The sequence below is a fragment of the Genypterus blacodes genome, unplaced genomic scaffold (genome assembly GCF_046128005.1).
Source record: "Genypterus blacodes isolate CSIRO-AG114 ecotype Tasmania unplaced genomic scaffold, CSIRO-AGI_Gbla_v1 ptg000048l_1, whole genome shotgun sequence".
Taxonomy (NCBI): Eukaryota; Metazoa; Chordata; class Actinopteri; order Ophidiiformes; family Ophidiidae; genus Genypterus; species Genypterus blacodes.
Window position 1 is genome coordinate 2,776,117 of NW_027466861.1, and position 20,706 is coordinate 2,796,822.

The following is a 20,706-nucleotide window of genomic DNA, read 5'->3' on the forward strand; positions in this document are numbered from 1 at the left end:
AGATGGAGTTCGAATTCAGTCCCCCAAGCAGTCCGTGTTTTCGAGTTAGATAGGTCCCCGAGGTCCAGAATACGGCTGTAAATCTCAGATATGGTCCCACTTGGGGGAGTCCTGAACGATAGCAGGTCTTCCCACATGAGTTGAGGGGGAGGGGAGGGGAAGTTTTGGAATTGGCTGCAGGCAAAGTGTCTGATTTGCAAGTACTTAAATAATTGGTTAGCAGGTAGTCTGTGTTGAGTTGACAGCTTGGAGAAGCTGTTAAAACTGCCAACAGAGTACAGGTCAAGGAAACATTGTATGCCTTGGTGGTGCCATGTTGAGAAGGAAGAGTCCAAGAATGAAGGCGGGAACAGGTGTTTGTTGCGTACTGGACCCAGGGGGGAGGCGTTTACGAATTTAAAGTGTTTCCTGAATTGGTACCAAATCATTAGAGTATTACGAAGAACAGGGTTCTGAGTGAATTGGGAGATCTTGGTTGGGAGGGACGAGTAGATCAGGGCGGTGGCGGAGGAGGGGAAGGAGCACGATTGGGCTTCAAGCCTGCACCAAGGTAGCTCAGGGGCAATCACCCAGTAGCTGAGTTTGTCAATGTGGAATGCCCAGTAATAGGGAGGCAGTGGCTCAGTGGGTAGTGCTTCCGCTTGGGAACCGGAGGGTTGCCGATTCGAGCCCCTGCTGAGGTGCCCCTGAGCAAGGCACCGAACCCTCAATTGCTCCCCCCTCTGCGTAGGGTGGTAATGTAATGTAAGTCGCTTTGGATAAAAGCGTCTGCCAAATGCTCGTAATGTAATGTAATGTAATAGGATTGGAGATTTGGCAGGGCGAGACCCCCACTGAACTTACATCTTTGTAGTAGTGGTTTGCGAATCCTTGGAGGCTTCGCACCCCAGATGATGGCGGAGACTACATTGACAAGAGAACTGTAATGTATCAAGATGAGAAATAAGTGAATGTTCCTCCAAAAAACTACTCATGCTCACGCAAAATGTCAAAATATGGGCGCTTCCGCTCGAATTCCGTCTTCCTATACTGGACATGACAAACGACTATGTGCGTGCGTCATTGCAATTGAAGCCTTGATCCAAACCACAGCAATTTATTTGGATGCAAAAGCTGTATTATGCAAGGAAAAGCAAAACCAGAGGGTGCATATTTACAAGAAACAATGCAAGTTAGTAATCACACATTGGCATGGACAGTGTAAACAGAAATTTACTGTACATAAAATTTGATGTACTGTTCAAAAGCAGGACAAATGGGAGCGATAAATCATGATATGGATGTGCTTCCACAATAGGAACGTGTTTAAACAAATGGTGATGTTTAAATCATCAGCCAGACCAGATAGACTAGAACCAAAATACAGTGACGAACCATTAATGGTGTCATTAAAACATGAAAGCACTTAAGTCAATGAGTTGTGTGTTTTGGAACATTGGACATGCTTTATTTCAGAACGTTTCACAATTTATTTAAACATCTCACATATACAAAATAGGTACAATAGACTTTGTGGTGTCATTTTTTGAGAGAGAGCGAGGCCGCCTTAAACCATTTCTGAATTGGATGAAATATGTGCTGTCAGTATGAACACTGGGTGTAGGATTTGGAAGAATTAAAAGCCTGAACAAAAAAAAAGAAAGAAAACTAAATAAAAAAATCTAGACAAAACAAAACAAAACCAAAAATAACAAACCAAAACCAGACATCAGGTTGAGGAACATTCCACCTGCTTAAAGTGGGGGAGTATCAGGGGACGTAAGCACGACTCCTCAACGGTCAATACAAAGTAATACAGTGAAAAAAGTGGTTCGCTCCAAAGCTGCATATTAGCACCAAAGATCTCTGCTTCAAGTAATCGAGCACCTTCCGATACGGGACAAGAGCTTGAAGCATTAATCTGAAACATCTCGGTTGTGGACCCAGGTTTTGTCAATAGTATTTTCTTTAAGTACAGGCATGAGGTAGTTTAAACCTTTTTTCATGGAAATTGTGGTTTTAAACCTCCTCTTTGGAAGATATACAAAGACCACAAAGTGATGCATACTTTCAGCGTTTTTATTACACTTCTTTTATTTTTTACAAAAGGATGACATGATGTCCCACAACAAGATGTTTTCCCGCGTCCCTTTGGGTTGCTGTATTAATTTGAATTGCACAAACGCTCCTTTCAGTCCGTTCAGTCCTCTCCGATAGTTGCCCATCTTAAGCAAGTGGATGCGCAGAGAGAAATCAGCATTCGGTATAAAAAAAAAAACAACACAGAAAGAAGGGCAGGGATTTCTTTTTTTTCGTTCTTTCTCTCTTTTTTGGTGTTAATTTATCATGAGTCTATTTATTTGAAACAGACTGGGCCAATGTCCAAACCAAACTCCTGTTCAGCTCCACCAATGTCCAAAGGTGCAATGTCGAGGATGGGCAGGCGAGATGGTTTATTTGTTCTGTACTCGATGACTGTCTTGCTCCATTCACCAGTGTGTCTCTGCGGTGGTAAGGGAAGAAGAAAAAAGTGAGATGTGATTTTAGGATGTTGCACAGAAGCGAAACAAGGCAGAAAGCTCTCTCTCGTGTGTGAGCGTGAAGGTAAGTGAAGGAGCTACTCACAGTGCAGCCATCCTCCAGCACGGAGAAGGTGAAGCGGCTGTTGCCCTCGGCTCTCAGCTCTACGTCGTTGGAGCCCTGGAGCACCACAGCCTTCTTCATGTTGCCAGTCTCACCGTCCATGTAGGCAATGCTGTTCTTGCAGTGGTAGGTGACGTTCTGGCTAGCCTGGTTGGACAGCAGGCGCATGAAGGCCAGCTGGGTGGCCATGCTCTGAGAGCTGATGGTCTCGTCGTTGTAGGTGAACTGCAGGGTGTAGGGGATCAGATTTGAAGCGGAGTCAATACCCAAATATCCAGGATTACTACAGCCTTGCTTTGATCTGATAATTGTAAGATGGAAAGGAGAATCTTCCTCACCTCGGTACCACCGTTGATGGTCTCTCCGAACCAGACGTGCTTCTTGTTCTCTGTGCTTCTGAACCAGTTCTTGCGCGCAAGGCTCTCAGGCTGGGCATAGATGCAGGTCTCGCGGGTGTCGAAGTCGCAGAAGACCTTGATGGCGTCATTGGCACATCCCTGGTTGGGGTCAATGAAGTAGAATCCTACAGGGAAAAAAGAGCAGTGAGTCACATCTGTGCGTCCAAATGTCAGCCGTGCTATCCCCGTAGTGCTGCTCTGTAGCTTACCGCTGTTCCACTCGGGGTGGCTGAGTCTGATGTCGCGGCAGGTGCGGGCAGGGTTCTTCCTGGATCCCTCAGGAGTGAGCATGTTGTCAATCTGAGTGTTCAGGGACTTGATGGTGGCATCGACCTCGTAATCCTTGGCTCTCAGAGCGGGCTGATCAGCTCTGTACTCATCGTATCCAGAAACGTCGTATCCGCCACCAGATGGGCCAGCAGGTCCGGGAAGACCAGGAGGTCCGGGGGGACCCTGAGATGTAAAAGAAATTGAATTAATACGCAGACCTTTCTCCTCTTTCTCTCTGTCTTTGGGGTTAGGGTTTTTATAATTATACACAACCTGGCTGTGTAAGTCATTAGCTCTAGTCAACCTGTCTTCAACTCATTTTGTCCACATGTGTATCACATTTCCTAAGTCCCAATCAATATTTCTTTCCTTTCTCTTTCTTTCTCATCTCCCCCCTTCTCTCTGTATAAAAAAGCAGTCCTAATAATGTTCCATAACTGTGTGCTCATTGTCATGTCAAATGCTTTCTTCAGTAAAAATATTCAACTGATACAAGTGTTCCCATTCTGCTAATCAGCTGATTGGTTTATAAAATGACTCTGTGCTTACAGCAGGTCCAACGTATCCAGGGGATCCACGGGAACCAGGAGCACCAATGGTACCATGGCTGCCAGCTCTTCCGTCCTTACCAGGGGGTCCATGGGGTCCAGCAGGGCCCTGAGCAAGAGATCACAACATTAAGAGTCAAACTCTTTTTCTTGGTTTTCTTGGTACATGGTTGAGGTGAAACACCCCAGGTAGGTACAGATGCATTGTGGGCAATGTAAGATTGTACTCACTCTAGGTCCAGCAGGTCCGCTTTGTCCAGCAGCACCACTGTCACCGGATGGTCCCTGTGTGGGGAGAAACAACATTGGTGAGCAAGGTTGCAGGTGCTGCTCGACGCTTCATACATGACTCTCCTCATGGTGTCAGTCACTCACGGAAGGTCCGTGCATTCCCTGGAGACCAGGATGTCCACGCAGACCCTTCATGCCTCTCTCTCCCTTGTCTCCAGCAACTCCCTTCTCACCACGGATTCCGGAAGCTCCCTGTAATACACACACACACACAAATTCACATATTCAAACACTGTGTCAAAAGAATAGAAGACAATTTTCAGGTACACTAGACAGCTTTTATTCAAAATAGATGTGGAAATGGATGTGGATAAAAACTGCTTTAATCAACAGTAATGATTGGATACTTACAGCACCACCTCTAGCACCAGCGGGACCAACGGCTCCAGTAGCACCACCAGGTCCCTACAGAGGAGGGAAAACAAAAATAGGTTTGAGAAACAAGAAAGCAGCACATGTTAATTTGTGTGAAAAAAAGTGACTATTTGTATTTTAGCTGGATATTAGTGATACTTACACCCTCTCCACGGTTTCCAGCTCTGCCAGCACTTCCACTGGGTCCAGCAGGTCCGGGGGTACCAGCAAGTCCCATGGAACCAGCAGGTCCAGGCTCACCACGGTCTCCCTAAGCATTGGAGGAATGGAAAGTTCACTGTTCACTATTCACTGTTCACAAATCACTGTTGATGTTTCATGGTGCAAGCCAGCACAGTACCTTGAATCCAGCAATACCAGGGCGACCAGGAGGTCCATCGTTACCGGTGCTACCCTATGGATGGCAAAGGGTAATTCCATTTGTTACTTCAAACACTGAAGAATTAACTTCTACATAAGTAGTAGTAGTAGTAGTAGTAGGTGACTGGACTGCTTTTAATCTGCATATCAGATTCTTACCTCACGTCCAGCCTCTCCCTGAGGTCCGGTCATACCAGGCATGCCAATGTTTCCAGCGGGTCCACGGGATCCAGGAGGACCTGCAGGTCCAACTCTACCACCCTCACCCTGTCAAAGGAGGCACAGGACATCACCAGGTCAAATACTGATATTTATGGATCTGCTTCACTGCTCATTTTTCATTTATATCCTGTTTATGTCATCATGACAGAAATAATGGTGCACAAGCAAACCAGGTGAAGCCTTTGTATTAGTCTGTACTCACCAGACCACCAGCACCACCAGGAGTACCACGATCTCCTCTAGCTCCAGGCAGACCAACGAATCCTGAAAGACCAAGTGGACCAGAAGATCCAGAGGCACCAGGAGCACCCTAAACACAAAGACATCACATACCAATGAGATGGGGATAGCATTTAAGGGTCTGTGGTATGATCTGTCCATCTATAACTTTTACTTACAGCGGGACCAGGCTCTCCAGTGGGACCCTTCTCTCCAGATGGGCCAGCGGGTCCATGATGACCCTGCTCTCCAGGGGGACCAGCGTTGCCGCTATCACCACGAGCACCACGAGGACCATCTTTGCCAGAGGCACCAGAAGCACCAGGAGGACCGACAATACCCTGAGAGAGGAATGGTGCATTAGCTTTGTGTGTATAAGCATGTATGTGTGTGTGCGTGTGTGTGTGTGTATGTTTCTATATTGTATATGTGCATTTCTTGGAATTATTATAAATAAGAGGTAATACTCACAGCGGATCCAGGGGTACCGCCTCTGCCAGCAGCTCCAGGGAAACCAGTCAGACCCTGATATCAGAACCAAACACCGTCACAGGTTAGACAGTGGATATGTATAGAATATGTTGTATGCATAGAAAGTCTATCTGAATAAGAATGCGATCATTTAGAGAGAACTTTTTCAACTTTTCAGTACTTACAGAAGGACCAGTGTCACCACGAGCACCAGTGGATCCAGCAGCTCCAGTGGGACCCTAGACAGGCATATGAAGACTTGTTAAGCATATGTCACTACACATGAGTTGTTGCTAACGTGTGTATTCAATGTGAACGGTACTAACAGGAGGTCCAGACTGTCCAACGGATCCAGCAGGGCCAGAGGGGCCGACATCTCCCTTTCCTCCACCAGGTCCACGCTCTCCTCTAATTCCGGCTTGGCCATCAGCACCCTGTAGGGGGGGAGGAAACCTCCTGGGTTAGAGCCTGGCCATTTACTGTATGCGTGTGTGTGTGTGTAATGAAGTGTATGTGTGACAGGATGCATGTATGTATATTGTTCTATAAGGTGATTGGGTAGTGGCTTACAGGGGGTCCAGCGAATCCGGGGGCTCCAGCAGGTCCAACCTCTCCACGCTCGCCCTGTTGATAGTGAACAGGAGGGTCAGAAAGAAAGCTATGGATCCAGAATTTACTTTGAAGTGGTTGTGTGATATGAACTCTATGGGCACTGAGTACTTACAGAAGCTCCACGGGGTCCAGCGGGACCGGAAGGTCCGAAGGAACCGCTCTCACCCTGGAGGAGACAAGAATGAGTGAGGATCATGGGAGCATGTAACATCCATCCTTCCAACCATGAATCCCCCTATATCCCATGTACTTTGCTGTATTGCACTTTATCCGTTAGTACTATAATCAATAAAATTCTAAAATAATTGTTGCTATATATCATTTAAATGATAATCCCACCTTATCAAGTAAATATAGTGTCATTGTTATCTATTGTACTTCAACTCCCATCACTTCACGTAAATAATTATACCAATTATTATCGTACGAATTTACTATTTAATGAAAATTACTTATAACATAAAATAAGAGTAAGTAGGTCTATTTACTGTTTTAAATATGCCGTTATTAGTACTCTGAATATGATCTGTTTGAAGGTGAGGTGCTGATGTAATATCACAGCACAGTCAGCAGATGGCAGTGCTGAGGTGCTAGCGTCAAATAACAATAATATCAATAATAATGATAACAATAATAGGCCGAAATTGCAATCTATGCAACGGAGGAGTGGGTGGTCTTGAGCTTGAACCAGGATGAGGAGCTATGGAAGAGATTTGATCTGACATTTCAGTAAAAGGGGCTGATGGTATTGTAGGTTATTGGTACAAAATCCATCTGCCATCTTGAATAACGACTGTGGCCGCCATTCTTAAAAAAAAACAAGAAAGCCCAGGACGTTTGTCTCTGCATCCTCCATGAAATGTTTACTGGTGTGTTTTCTGTGGGGTGTTTATTTTGAATAATGCACATATCACCCACTCACCTTGTCACCATTGGCTCCAGTGGGTCCAGGGGGTCCACTTGCTCCAGCAATACCCTACAAACATAGAGGAGACAGTGATGAGACCAAGGCTCTGTTTCCTGCACGGAAATTACATGAAGAAATGGCAGCATCGAGTGTTTCAAGAGGTTTACTTACACGGGCACCGTCTTTGCCAGCATTACCATAAGGTCCTCTGTGTCCACCCTCTCCCTATAGATGAGACAGGAGGAAGGAGACAGACAGAGGATGAGATGCAAATCGGATGCTGAAGAAGCTGATGCTTCAGTTGTATTTTGGTGGATAAGCCTCTGCTGATATTGTGGAGGTGGATCTTCGTACCTTCTCTCCCTTGCCTCCAGGGGCTCCAGCGGCTCCACGCTCACCAGGCATGCCACCAGGTCCCTGGTGTCCAGGGCCACCGGCGAGTCCAGCGGCACCAGGCTCTCCCTGTAAACAGACACATTAAGATGATGGTCTCTGTTTGCCATCAAGTGCAAATGATTTGTTTTTACAATTGATTTACATTACTTTATGCTGACAACATCATCTTACCTTGCCACCATCAGAGCCAGGAGGTCCAGAGGGTCCACGGGGTCCCATGGGTCCCTGAGGTCCAGAGGCTCCATTGGTTCCGTGGACACCCTTTTCTCCCTAGAGTAACACAGACGCACACACACACACACACAGTCAGTGAAATCTCTGTGGCTACTATAAACTGTCTTAGTGCATGTATGTATCACGAGGATGCATATCTGACAAATTAGGAGATATTCTCTACAAGTATTTGTGTGAGCTACATCATGGAGAGGTAAACATACCTTGACACCAGCAGGTCCAGAAAGTCCTTGGTCTCCGGGGACACCCTATGGACACATCAATAGTTGGTTAGGGATGAACTATGTTCTGATTTTTGGCTTTGACTGTACAAGATCTGTAGACTGTGTGCGTGTGTGTGTGTGTTACTTACTCTGTCTCCAGCTTTGCCAGCCTCTCCAGGTCCTCCAGCAGGTCCAGGCAGACCCTATGAATACCAAACCAGAACATCACCACCAATGGAATCAACCATACTTCACAAAGCAGCTTAATGCACACTAGCAAGGACTCAAGTGTGTGTAGCTCACTACTGCGAGTGGCTTTTAAGATAAAAAAAACAAATGCTGACACAGCCTTGAAGAGCAGTAAAATGATGTTGTGCTGCTTTTCTACATGAACTCTAATCAGAAACTGTATAAGCATCTTATAAAATGAAGCGTCCCTGTATTATAAAAGGCTACAAATTGCTGGTTTGTACAAAGACAAATAGTGGCTCCAAACCTGGAAGCCAGGAGATCCAGCAGGTCCGGCCTCTCCCTTCTCTCCGGCACCACCCTGTAGAGGTAAACAGAGAGGGCTGAGTACTGTTGTCATGGTCATATTTACGGAATCATTCGTGGTTTGTTATTGATCCAGTTTATCAGTATTTGTCAGACCGGATTACTTACAGAAAGTCCAAGAGCGCCAGTGGCTCCATTGTTACCATCGGGTCCAGGGGCTCCCTAAACACAGAAGCAAAGACATGATGTCATTCATACATACAAACCTTATGGACATACAGCATAGTTGATAATTGATGTATAGTTGCATAGGAGGAGCTCTCATCTGACTTACTCTCAGTCCAGTGGGGCCAGCAGCTCCCTTGTCTCCAGGCTTGCCACCCTCACCCTGAAGACGACACAAGGCAGGTTAAACGTAAACGATGACAAACTGTTTACACTGTTTCCTTCACGCCCGATCCTGGCCTCATACTTACGCCGGGTCCCTTTGGTCCGGGGAAGCCAATGGTTCCGGGCTGGCCTCTGGGTCCAGTTGGGCCGGGAGGTCCAGAGCGTCCGTCTTGTCCAGCAGCACCCTAAAGGAGGAAACAGGAAGTCTTGTAAATCATATTTGTGTAGGCAAACATGTTGATCCTTTCAGAACGGAACCAGATATTGTCATGTTTCAGTATAAAACTCACAGCAGGTCCCTCCTTTCCTGGGGGTCCAGAGCTTCCAGGGCTTCCTGGGAGACCCTACAGAGAATGAACATCAGTCATTAGGCTGTAATGTAATCAATTTCATGTGTTGCACCTGTGCCTGGTGCTGAAGGTGCATCAAACACACACACACGAGGCTCCAACACCAGCAGCTAAGCAATATAATCTATACTCAAAAAATTACATCACTTCTTCTCCAAGCTATTCCAACACATGTTACCATATACACAAATATGTCATCATTACTGTCAGACAACTGGGAGATTAGACACTCACTCTGCCGCCAGCCTGACCAGCCTCGCCAGCACGACCAGCATCTCCAGGAGGTCCACGTGGTCCACCCTCACCAGTGCTTCCACGAGCACCGGGCATTCCCTGAGAGAAAGAGAAAAGAGTAGAGGAATGAGGTTTCACTGTGTAACAGCCAAACGTGATAAGACCCATCTCTCAAATCCTAGATCTGATCTTTTGATTCTATGCAGCATATTGGTGGAATGAGAATGAGATTTGTTTATTGGAAACTTACAATGGGGCCGGTTCTGCCCTCAGATCCAGGCAGACCACGGGTTCCAGGGAGACCCTATGGGAGACAAACAGGCAACAGTTTCAGCAGGCGGTCCAACCGACAAGGCTTTGGGTTCAGGTATAGGTCTAGAGAAGGAGTCTGGTACTCACTCTGCCTCCACGAGATCCAACAAGGCCGGTGGCACCGACCTCACCATTGGGTCCTCTCTTACCCTCCTCACCCTGAGGTCCGGAAGGTCCCTGAGGTCCAGAGTTACCCTGAGGAAGGCAACACAGAAAGACGATGAGCATCGGAAAGCCATATCACACAATGCAAGCTCTTCAGTCGTAGGTAGTAAACTGAATAAAACAACAGAATAAACACATCTGAGTGGAATCTGATTCAAACTTACAGGCTCTCCCTTGGGTCCAACATCTCCCTTCACACCAGCAACACCAGGATCTCCCTAAAATACACCAGAGAGAGGGAAACATCAAGCAATATTCGCTTGTGTGTTTGCTTGTTTTTCTGTTGTGAGCGTGCATGTGAGGCATGTGTACTCACAGACAGGCCTCTGGGACCAGAGGGACCCTGAGGGCCCTGGGGTCCAGGTCCTCCTCTTGGTCCGGGGAAGCCAGGAGCTCCAGAAACACCAGAAGCACCCTACAGGGCAGACAGGTGACGGACCATGAGTGCAATGTAACCCCAAACATTCCTTTGTATTTGCTGAACTCCAGACTGTCCTGACACTGATCTCATCTTACATTACATACACTGAAAAGTTAATGTTTTATATAAATGTTACATCCTGCTATCTCTGACATGAAATGATCTTCTCTATCTGTGTGTAGCACGACATTAACCTGACTGCTGTAACCTCTGTGTGACCCTAGATGACCTTTTGCCTATGCACAACACACAGTATACTTACAGCAGCTCCCTTGGCTCCATTCAGACCGTTGTTACCAGGGTTACCCTAGGGAGAAAACAAAACAAAAAAGACATTACAACAAAACTCTAAAAAAATAAGATACATTTACCGTAGCTAATTTTGAAACATTTCTTATATGATGTGAAGAGAGTCAGACTTCAACTTGGGCATTGATTAAAGGCTTTGGAGGTCAAACTCTCGTGTTGCCACCCAGACGGTAACACACAGGTGTGTTTGCACATCCACATCTCTGTGTACTTACAGTGGGACCACCGGGTCCGGTACCGCCATTGACACCGGGCTCTCCTCTTGATCCCTGAGGTCCGGAGGGGCCAGTGGCTCCAGCGGGTCCCAACTCTCCCTGTTACAGTGGAAACACATCCATAGTCAACACACTGTGTCGTGAAATCTGGGATGGTACGATGAACGATTCCCGTGGGGATACAGAACAGGAGAGCATGCAAATATGCCTGGACTCCATCTATGGTAATGAGTCTATCCTGTTCTGATCCTACACAGAACTTTGAAAGGAGACAAATCACACCCACCTTGGGTCCAGGACCACCGGGGAAACCTGGGGGTCCAGCAGAACCGAGTGGGCCCTGTTAAGGTCAAAGGTTTCAGTTTTAGGTTGGTCCAAACATGGATGCTGGTCGAATTGCAATAAAACATTTAGTTTGAAGGGTCAGTACTCACAGCGGGGCCAGAGGGTCCAACATTGCCATCAGCACCACGAGCACCAGCGGGTCCAGCAGGGCCAGCACGACCTCTCTCACCAGCAAGACCACGAGATCCCTGCAGGAAGATACAAAGCAGGAGCCATCAGCAAAAATAGTGAATCAGTAAAGAGACGCCATGATCTCCAGCTCCATAGTAGTGTGCATGGGTGTGATGCTCAAACTTACAGCCAGACCAGGGCTTCCAGAAGATCCATGGGCACCAGTCTCACCCTAAAGGAGAAGCAGGAGAAGGTGGATTAGGACGAGGAAGTATGTGAGTGAAATGGGATCACCAGACTAAATCAAAGCATGTGGGAATGTTTGTTTTACGATATGATCAGGAGGATCTCACCTTGAGGCCAGCGGCACCACCCTCTCCCTTGCGTCCATCCAGACCAGTGTAACCCTGAAACGTAGAGAAGAAGTTGAGGATAGATGCTCAGGCTCAAAGGCATCACGGTAGGAAGCGAAAGTTAACGATCGGGCTCCAGAAAGGGAACAAATCAGGGACAAAATTGACGGGAATGATCGAGGTTCTCAAGGAATTCTGCAGGCTAGTTAAGACTCCTCAGCAGACAGGAAGGGGGTCGGAAGCTGGAGTTTAGTCCATGATCACTCCCAGTGGTCTTCACATTTGAGTCCTGAGTTAATATAGCACAGGTTTCCACAATTCTTTTCATTTTTTGGCCAACCGGGTGTCTCATGTGGGACCAAACATGTCCGTTCAGGTCAAACAGGGGAAGAGCAACACTCACTCTGTGTCCCTTCATGCCGGGAAGTCCAGGGGTTCCGGGGAATCCACGAGCTCCCTGCAAATCAAAGCCAAGAGACGTGTGACGTTATTATCAAGACGTATATGCATGAATGTAATGAGCTCATGTATCAAATCCTTAGTGAGGGTTTAAAGCTTCCATTTATCTCTTACCTGAGGGCCCAGGACTCCTCTGTCTCCAGGCTTGCCAGGTCTGCCATTGTTACCCTGTGAGTCAACACAACTGGCTTTAACTTTTCATATCAAACCAACACAAAACTCTATAACAATGCTGAATAAATGTTAGTTAACTTAAGTAAAACGTGTAAACTTACGTCCTCTCCAGATTTGCCAGCGGCTCCAGGGGGTCCACGAGCACCAACGGGGCCCTTGGAAGAGAAAATCAGAGAGATGAAGGCTTGAAGTCTTGAAGTCGAACATGAAGGACTACAAACAAACAGCAGACACTGAATGTTCAAATTTAAAGTTCAGCGAATAAACTCACAGCTTGTCCAGGCTCTCCGGGCTCACCAGCGTGTCCGGTGTGTCCTTGGGCACCCTGTTGAGTGAGAAAGGCAGAGCGGTGAGACAGACAAAGAAAACACAGTGACAAACTACAGAAAAAAGAGCCAGCGGGCGTCTGCACTTACAGGGGGTCCAGGAAGTCCGGATGAGCCTCTGGCTCCCATCATACCCTGCGGAGGAGAAGCAAGTGATCGTGAGTCATCACAACTAAGTGAAGTTCTAGAGCAAGATCAGAATGAAGGTTTGATCTGAGGTCAAGGGTCATGGGCTGTGATCATTTATGTGTAGAGGTGAAGAAACACTAAACCAAACAAATTTGTATGATGTTGTAGTTGTAGGAGAGTGTGTGTGTGTGTGTTTGTTTGTGGAACAGGCCCTCACCATGGGTCCAGGGCCGGGATCGGGGGCTTTCACTCCATCATATTGAGCAGCAAAGTTCTGTTAAAGAGAAAGAAATGAATAATTTAATATTCACATTCAACCAGCTCATTATTTCAGGATTGCTACACGACCAAAACATCGACCCAGGAACAACTCGGAGTTTACTGCAATTTAGAATTTAATGCAATAATCAGGAATGGTCACAATGGACAATAAGATGCATGTTTGCTACCACAGTCTAAATGTCTTATCATGTCTTATCTAGGAGGTCAAATTAGTACAGGCCAAAGGGTCAAAGGTGACCCTGGCAAACCTCTACTGACAGAGGTCAGTAGAGGTTTGCCAGGCCAGACCTCCTCAGAGTCACAGCAGGCCTGAATGTGCAGAGTGTGGGTCACACACACGTACATACACAGTCTGCACAGTGAGGTTCAGCCAAACATGGTGACATCATCGTTTCTGGGTCAAGTTTGATATCAACACTGTGAAGCCGTTTTGATCATTTTGCAGGTGGGTGGGTGGACTTACTCCTCCAAGTCCAGGGGGACCAGGGGGACCAGCGGGGCCAGGGAATCCGGGAATGCCATCTTTGCCGTCAGGGCCCTGAGGACCCTGTGAAAAACAAAGATAAAGTGCAGATAAGCAACATTGTCCAGTGAACTGGAAATGAAAAACACCATGACCAAGAATGTGTCACATTCAGAGTAGCTAAGAGAGTTACCCTTGCTTCAATATTTTACCGTAGAGATCAAATAAATCACTTCAAGTCAACATATATGACAGCATACAGTTTCAGTTATTATAGTCAAAGAAACACTATTATAACTTTGAATAATTAAAGTTAAATTCAAACAATCTTAAAGATTATTAACAAAATCGATTCACATCATTCTTATTTATCAACAACACAAGGGTATGGCCGATGTAAACAAAGGGGTGTGGCCTACTCAAGTCAAATGGTCAAATGACATCACCCAGGTGCATCATATACAGTATAATGTATACATCATCATGAGGTGAAGTGAATAATGGCCGAAACAGCGGCTTCATTCCACCTAAGCAGCGGCGTTGGGCTTCAGCTTACCCTGTCACCTCGAGGTCCTTTTTCTCCTCTGGGACCCTGTGAGAGAAGAATCAGCCCGTCAGACCACAACACAGTGCAGACGGCTCAACGTGCAACCCTACACTCCACTTTATCTGGATAAACGGGATCTATACGGTGTCTAGGAGTCAAATGTGCATAGAGACAAACTTGACCCCACAGGTCAAGCAAGTCAAAACACATTTCACTGCTATAATGTCTTTAACCTTTTCTCTCCTGAGCTTTCCTGTTTCAGAGACGCCACACTCCAGGTGCTAAATGACACATGAGAACAACATTTTGGAGTCTTCCCTCCACAGAGAAGAAGATAAATAAACTTAAGATTTATGTCTTTTCTGTGTCTCTGGTGTCATTTAAAGTGTGGGCTGCTGCAAACATCATGGTGTCTCCCTCCTTAGACTAAAATATGTACAAATATAACTCATCATGCTCAGATATCACAGGGAAAACACTACTCATGCAGAAAGAGGATTCAGAATGAAAGCAGAGCAGGTCAGTGTGGACGAGATGTGAACCAGATGAGGATCATTAAACTCGGAAAGTCCCATGAAACAACCCGAGCAACTATCTGGGATCAACACATCAAACATGCTGCTGTCGACACTGCAGACGCCACCCTGTCAGCTGTGTCGTCTGTGCAATCTCAATGCATGAATCCTGTACACAAACACTAGTCAGGTTCTTTTTAGGGCCTCAGAGTTACACTGAATGGGGATATTTGAATTCCTGAACATCTGAATTCAGATTAAATCAACAATTGGCTGCTGAGCTCGTAATCAGATTCTCCAGATGCTGATCAATGTGCAGATGTAGACTCAAAATTGACTTAGGTCAGCTGTAAGGGGGGAGGGGGAGGGGGGGGGGGCAGCTCTGGCCCTCTCTGCTGTCCTCAGAAAGGATCCTTTGTACCAGGCCCCATGGGTGCCTCAGCACGGCAGTTTTAGCTTTCATTGACATAAACTTGAGCCAATAGGACCCTCAACTATTCATGGGCAGGAGGGGAGAAAACGGGCAGAAATAACTTTGGTTCAGGAGTAGAAAGTCCTACATGAAAACGTCTGCATGCTGTTGAGATTGCTCAAAACATCAAGAACAAGGCTGGACAACCCAGAGGTCTATGGCTTATGGACGACAGAGGCAAAGTGAGAAGGTAAAGGTAAGGAAATATTGCTTTCATGAATTCATGCATGTGTACTAACCGCGCCTGTGGTGATGCAGGGATGAGGAGAAGGAGGCAGGGGAGGAGGAGGAGGGTGGGGAGAGACAAAGGGAATACTCCGTTAGAACACAATCAGCATTTCAGAGCAAAACAAACACCTGTAAGACACAACTTTAACATTCCTGTTCTTAAATGTCAGTAAAGAAAAAAGTGTAATATATTCTCTGCCCGGGGGAAAAACAAGTCTGCAAAGTTAAATAAAGAGGGCGAGAAGAACAGTAATGGAGCAGATACGCAGAAATTGTAACCACGTAAAGGTCTACACTGCCACATCCACAGTAAACTGCACACAAGAGATGAGTCGCTGTGACATAAGAGGAGAAATGAGGACCGCAGCATTACTGGAACATTTACATTCACTGCATATGACCTTAATAGTTAACCCTTAACATTTAGTTGTTCTCACGTGTTGTTAATCAAGAACCCCAATCCTTAGGAAAAGTTTGACTATGTCGCATCTCTGCACGCTTTGTCCCCGTTATGGACGATGCTGCATTCCAGAGCTGTATACGTAGAAGCTGGAGCTCCTAACAGGCCTGAACAGGTAGTTTGTGCCCCTAGGACAGGAATATTTGGCCGTCTAATGAAAACAAGATAAGAGCTACAGCATTTGTAAGCAGCAATGTAATGACATCTGTGTCTCTGGTGCTGTTGTCCTCCTACACAATCATTAAAAGATGCATTTCTTTGATGAGACTATCGGAAAGGATGGGGAGGTTTTATCCCAGTTAGTCTCAACCCTGAAATTGTCTGGCTGATTCTATGTTTGTCGGTGATGCCATTTTTCTATGATCTAAACGTTGTTACAGGTAATTGCAGTCGAGCAGCAGCAGCAGCAGCAACAGCATCCTCTGTACGTGGACCTGGTGGCACTGCAGGGACCTCCCCATGAACTCTAACGCGTCGTATCAAAAGCTACCACAAGGTGACGCACTTGGGCATGCAGAGTGATGTGAGACTTTTACTTTTCTCCACTTTAAGACACAGTAATCTAATTTGTTAAACTACCTTAACGACATATGCTCTTGAAATATACATATTTAAACTGCATTGTTACTTAAATTATAAAACAGTATATATTTGCAAAGATTACAGAAAATGCGATTTCATTTACGTAAATTCAGGATAATTCATATAAAATACTTTGTTTCGTCCTATTTTGGATTTGATAAACTAGTTTATCTTCCTATTGAGGAGAAAATGTTTAATTGGTGCCCAAAAAAGGTAATTGCGCTCACGACCACCAGGGGGAGACATCGCAACTCCCTATAACAATTCCCTGGATGTCTTGATGGAACAATGTGTACAACGCCCCAAACTCTTTATCCTACACGTCTACAAGAAAATCCAACTTTAACCTATTTTCCTAATTCCAAGTGCACTAAAACCTGAAGAAAGTTATTAGACTGACTAGTTTGAAGGTAGAAACTTTTTTTTCCTCCATAGTGAAACTTCTCCCTCTCGGAAAACTAATCAAATGATAAATTATTGTATCCTTGGAGAAAGTGAAGAATCCTCTGAATGAGCTCAGTCCGTTGAGTTTTATTCAGCAGAGGTCTGCACTGTCTTCACGTTGACCTTCGTTAAGTCCCCAAAAACAAAAGCCAAAGCGCAAAAGACGCAGCTGTGACATCCTGAAGCAGCGGGACCCGAGCAAAAAAATATCCATCACAGAAAAGAGCAGATATGGAAACTTACTTTGACATGCTGCTAGGTATGAAGTTACTGCAAGCAGCAACAGAATCCGAGTATCCACAAAGCTGAGCATGTCTATGCAGACATGCAGACTCCTTGTGCTGCTAAGCCCCTTTTTTTAAACCACCTCAAGCAGGCATACAGTTGTGGTGACGCGAGTAACTCCAAACTTAGCAGAATCCTGCTGCCGTGATGCTAGAATAATAAAGTCGTACCAGGCCTATATATACGGCAGGAGGGTCCCTGGTCTGCGTGTCAACAGTCAGCCCCCCGGCCAATGGGAGAGCAGACACCCATCCCTTGCTCGGCCCAGCCTCGGTCATGTGCTCCTGCATCTCCAGCCTCCTCTCTCTCTCCACCAGAGCGCGTTTGGCAAAGCTGCGGCGGTGATGACGAGTGCAGCGTTTTAATTAGATCCATTCTTTTTGAGGACGTGGACAGCGTCGAGGTTTAAAAGGGAGAAGAGGCCCTACGTTTTTCCCTCTTTGACGACTGGTGAATCCGGACCGTCAGTACCATCATATGCGGGTTTGGGGTCTGTGCGTAAAAATGGACCGGGCGAGTTGCGCGTCCGCGGGGCACCTCCGGGCACCGAGCTGGGCACCCTGCTGGCACCCAGCTGGGACCCCTGCTGACCCGGGGTGCCCCGCTTTTTTCGGATTCTGTGAGCTGAGCTGCGGCTGATCGGTTGGGGAGGAATTGGAGCAGATTCGGGGCGTTTTTACGCACAGAGTTTTTGATTAAATTGCGTTATATCACGCTTATATATCGGTGGTATCTGTGCAGCGTGTGATTGCTACCAACGTCCCCAACCGAGCCGAGCAGAATTCGTGTCATAATCACATTTCTATTGATCCACACAAGTGCAAAACCAGATGCAACAAACCTTTCCTTAAACATTTCACCCTGACAAAATAAATTCAAAGATCAAGATAAACATGGTTAAAGATGAAAAAGGAACAAAAAAAGAAACATCAATGGAATGCAACAGTGCAAATAGAATAGGATTGATTTAGACTGACAAAAGACAGGTGTGAAGGAGTAATCCTCTCTCTCTCTCTCCCCCTCTCTGTGTCTCTCTCTCTCTGCAGCTCTTACCTGTCCACATGACCAGACATGTCATCTATAGTCTCCTGCCACTCTAATACTGCTCAGCGTGGCCTCTTACCTCCACACTGCTAGATATTACACACACACACACTTACTTTACAGCGCATACACTATGAACATATTCCTATAAGTTATCCTACAGCAAAATAATTTATGCTTATTATTCCCTGACCAATAAAGGGAGTAAAGAATGTTTTGTAAGCGTTGTTAGATTGTGGAATGGGAGCCAGCGGGTTGTTGAGTTGACACTGCAGTCAGGTCAAGATGAGGTGAGGCTCCAAATCATCATCCTCAGTGTCTCCAAACTGTCTTGTAGCTGATGTGGAAGACATGCCGCAACTTTTCCCTTAACATAAGGGAGATATCAGAGCTCATATTCCCTTAAATCACCACCAGGTTCCCCTCACTTTAGTTAAATATGGAGAATAGGTACCTTCTCCTTAAATGAGCATGGCCGAACAGTTTGGAGTGTTAAGGGTGTGTATGATGAAAGGGCTGGTTTAAATTATTGCATCATAGCAAACGTTTAGGTTGAAATCTCTGATAAATGTATACAGAGACGTTGTTCTGCTGTGACTCTCAGATAGCTGCACAATCTTTTTCCTCTGTGCATGGACGGGCCTGCTCCCCCCCCCCCCCTCTCTCTCTCCCTCTGTCTCTCACTCTCTTGCTCTCCCTCCTTCATACCAGAACAAAAGTCATCACCGGACACGCCAGATAACTTCACCTCAACTCTTTCCTAAGTCGAGAGAGTGAGAGAGTTAGATTAGATGGAGAGAGAGAGAGAGGGGGGGAGGGGGGGGGGGTGAGATGAAATGTGTTTTAAAGATGGCAGCTCTCCCACTGACTGCATAGTTACATTCTCATGTTTGCTGAGGAGCCTTGAAGTAGCTGCAGAGCCCAGACAGGCGGCGTAGGAAATCAAAGATGGCTGAAGCTCCACATCATCACTCTTTTTTTCCTTCTCTCTCTCTCTCCCCCTGTGTCGATTCGACCGCATTCTACGTGAAACAGACGGCACATAGAGATGATTGCACAAGTGATGCTCCGTATAAGACACAATGAGATTTGTGGAGGATTTTAGTGGAATTAAAATTAAACGGCAAAGGTCGTGAACGGGGCAACAGACAAATCACTCAGCGAGAACTAAACAAACACAGATGTTAAGTCAAATTCATTACATTACTTATATGGATGTAGATAAATGATAGGTATCCTTTGCTTAAGTATTTCCATTTTCTGTGACTTTCTACTTTGACACTTTTCAGAAGCAAATACTGCAGTTTATATTGGAAAATCCCACAGAAACACTTTGCATCTGTGTTCATGTGTGAACAATGTTATAGGGGTTTATGAGGTCACTATAATGTCAAAATTGGTTTGTTATATTAGGTTAAAGTCGTTCACAATATTGAAGATTTAGCTTCAATTTTGGGATCGCCGATACTTTTGTTTTGGATACTTTGGCACATTAGTCCCAATAGTGAGGCACAATTTGACAGCAAGTACAATTGTGAGTGCAGGGATTCGTGGGTACGTCTCAATGACTTCATCCGAGGAAACAAAGAGGAGCAGAAGCAGCGGTCGGTCAGTCAGTCAGTCAGTGTGGTGCACATCTGTGGAAGTGATGGCGAGGTTGAGTAAAGTCCCGATCCAACCACATTGAGTTTCTCTGTCCTGAAATATTCTCTTCTCCTTCAGCCATTTTGCCTCTAACTTCTCTCTCCTCTCCTCTGCTGCCTCCTACGTTGCAGCCAGCTGGGCCTGCAGACGGATTCCTCCAGATGTGCCGCGCTCCTATTGGCCGCGTCGACTTGTTTCCTCGTTGGCCTCGGCTCGCACCGTCTCATATTTCCCCCTCTGATGCAGGGATGGGCGCAAGGGATTATGGGAGAAGAGGCAACGATGGCTGTCCACCTGCCAGCCAGCTGGTAAGGACGACGGCGCACAGAGAGACTAGAGAGAGATTAACATGAAAAGATCTGATGGGTTGTTGTTTGCTCGGGTGTATCTGATGGTATCAAACAGCATCTCAGCCGTGGATTACACAAGATAAGAACTTAACTTAACTTGATCTCACAGTTTGAAGGTGAAATGCTTTCATGTGGACGATCATAAAGCTCAGTTATGTGGCACATTGACATACTCGTAACCCATTAAATGCTGGTCCTCACCTGGTTCCAGGGATTTTTTAACATTTGGAGATTTGTGTTTATTTCGGTACAACAATGAAGAACTTCATCCCATGATGGAGCAGCGACAGTAGCAGTTTGATCCGGATCCAGAAAAATGTACAAACTGCGTATTTGGGTCAATGTAGTTTTGTAATGTGCTGTAATAAGTATATATAGGTATTATTGGTCACATTAGTTTACTCTAAAACATTAAACTGAGCCCAGCAGTCAGTATGCCTCCATTGTAATTGAAAAGCCTTATCTCCTGTTGTA

The 20,706-nt window shown here is 45.9% G+C and overlaps 1 protein-coding gene across 1 annotated transcript; it reads right to left on the reverse strand.

The window, feature by feature from the left end:
• Window positions 1-1,537: 1,537 nt before the first annotated feature.
• col1a2 (collagen, type I, alpha 2) lies at window positions 1,538-17,356 on the reverse strand. Its single transcript, XM_076149783.1, has 50 exons — window positions 17,153-17,356; window positions 15,551-15,552; window positions 14,218-14,253; window positions 13,662-13,745; window positions 13,134-13,190; window positions 12,878-12,922; window positions 12,733-12,786; window positions 12,563-12,616; window positions 12,402-12,455; window positions 12,232-12,285; window positions 11,829-11,882; window positions 11,663-11,707; window positions 11,454-11,552; window positions 11,306-11,359; window positions 11,020-11,118; window positions 10,758-10,802; window positions 10,391-10,489; window positions 10,239-10,292; window positions 9,997-10,104; window positions 9,848-9,901; window positions 9,598-9,696; window positions 9,304-9,357; window positions 9,100-9,198; window positions 8,958-9,011; window positions 8,792-8,845; window positions 8,625-8,678; window positions 8,278-8,331; window positions 8,129-8,173; window positions 7,863-7,961; window positions 7,650-7,757; window positions 7,467-7,520; window positions 7,311-7,364; window positions 6,501-6,554; window positions 6,347-6,400; window positions 6,103-6,210; window positions 5,962-6,015; window positions 5,777-5,830; window positions 5,485-5,646; window positions 5,289-5,396; window positions 5,024-5,131; window positions 4,845-4,898; window positions 4,647-4,754; window positions 4,481-4,534; window positions 4,214-4,321; window positions 4,070-4,123; window positions 3,840-3,947; window positions 3,230-3,473; window positions 2,961-3,145; window positions 2,605-2,847; window positions 1,538-2,482 (listed from the first exon to the last, which is right to left on the reverse strand). The coding sequence occupies exons 1-50, from the start codon at window positions 17,220-17,222 to the stop codon at window positions 2,336-2,338; spliced, it is 4,056 nt and encodes a 1,351-aa protein (XP_076005898.1). The 5' UTR covers window positions 17,223-17,356; the 3' UTR covers window positions 1,538-2,335.
• Window positions 17,357-20,706: the final 3,350 nt, after the last annotated feature.

Excerpts from the sequence above, each read along its gene's own strand:
- col1a2 (XM_076149783.1), bottom strand. The coding sequence starts at position 17,222 with ATGCTCAGCTTTGTGGATACTCGGATTCTGTTGCTGCTTGCAGTAACT. Across the intron at positions 9,902-9,996 it reads TTGGATCTCGTGGAGGCAGA|GGTCTCCCTGGAACCCGTGG; the intron begins GTGAGTACCAGA and ends TGTCTCCCATAG. Across the intron at positions 5,397-5,484 it reads CTGGAGAGCCTGGTCCCGCT|GGTGCTCCTGGTGCCTCTGG; the intron begins GTAAGTAAAAGT and ends CTTTGTGTTTAG.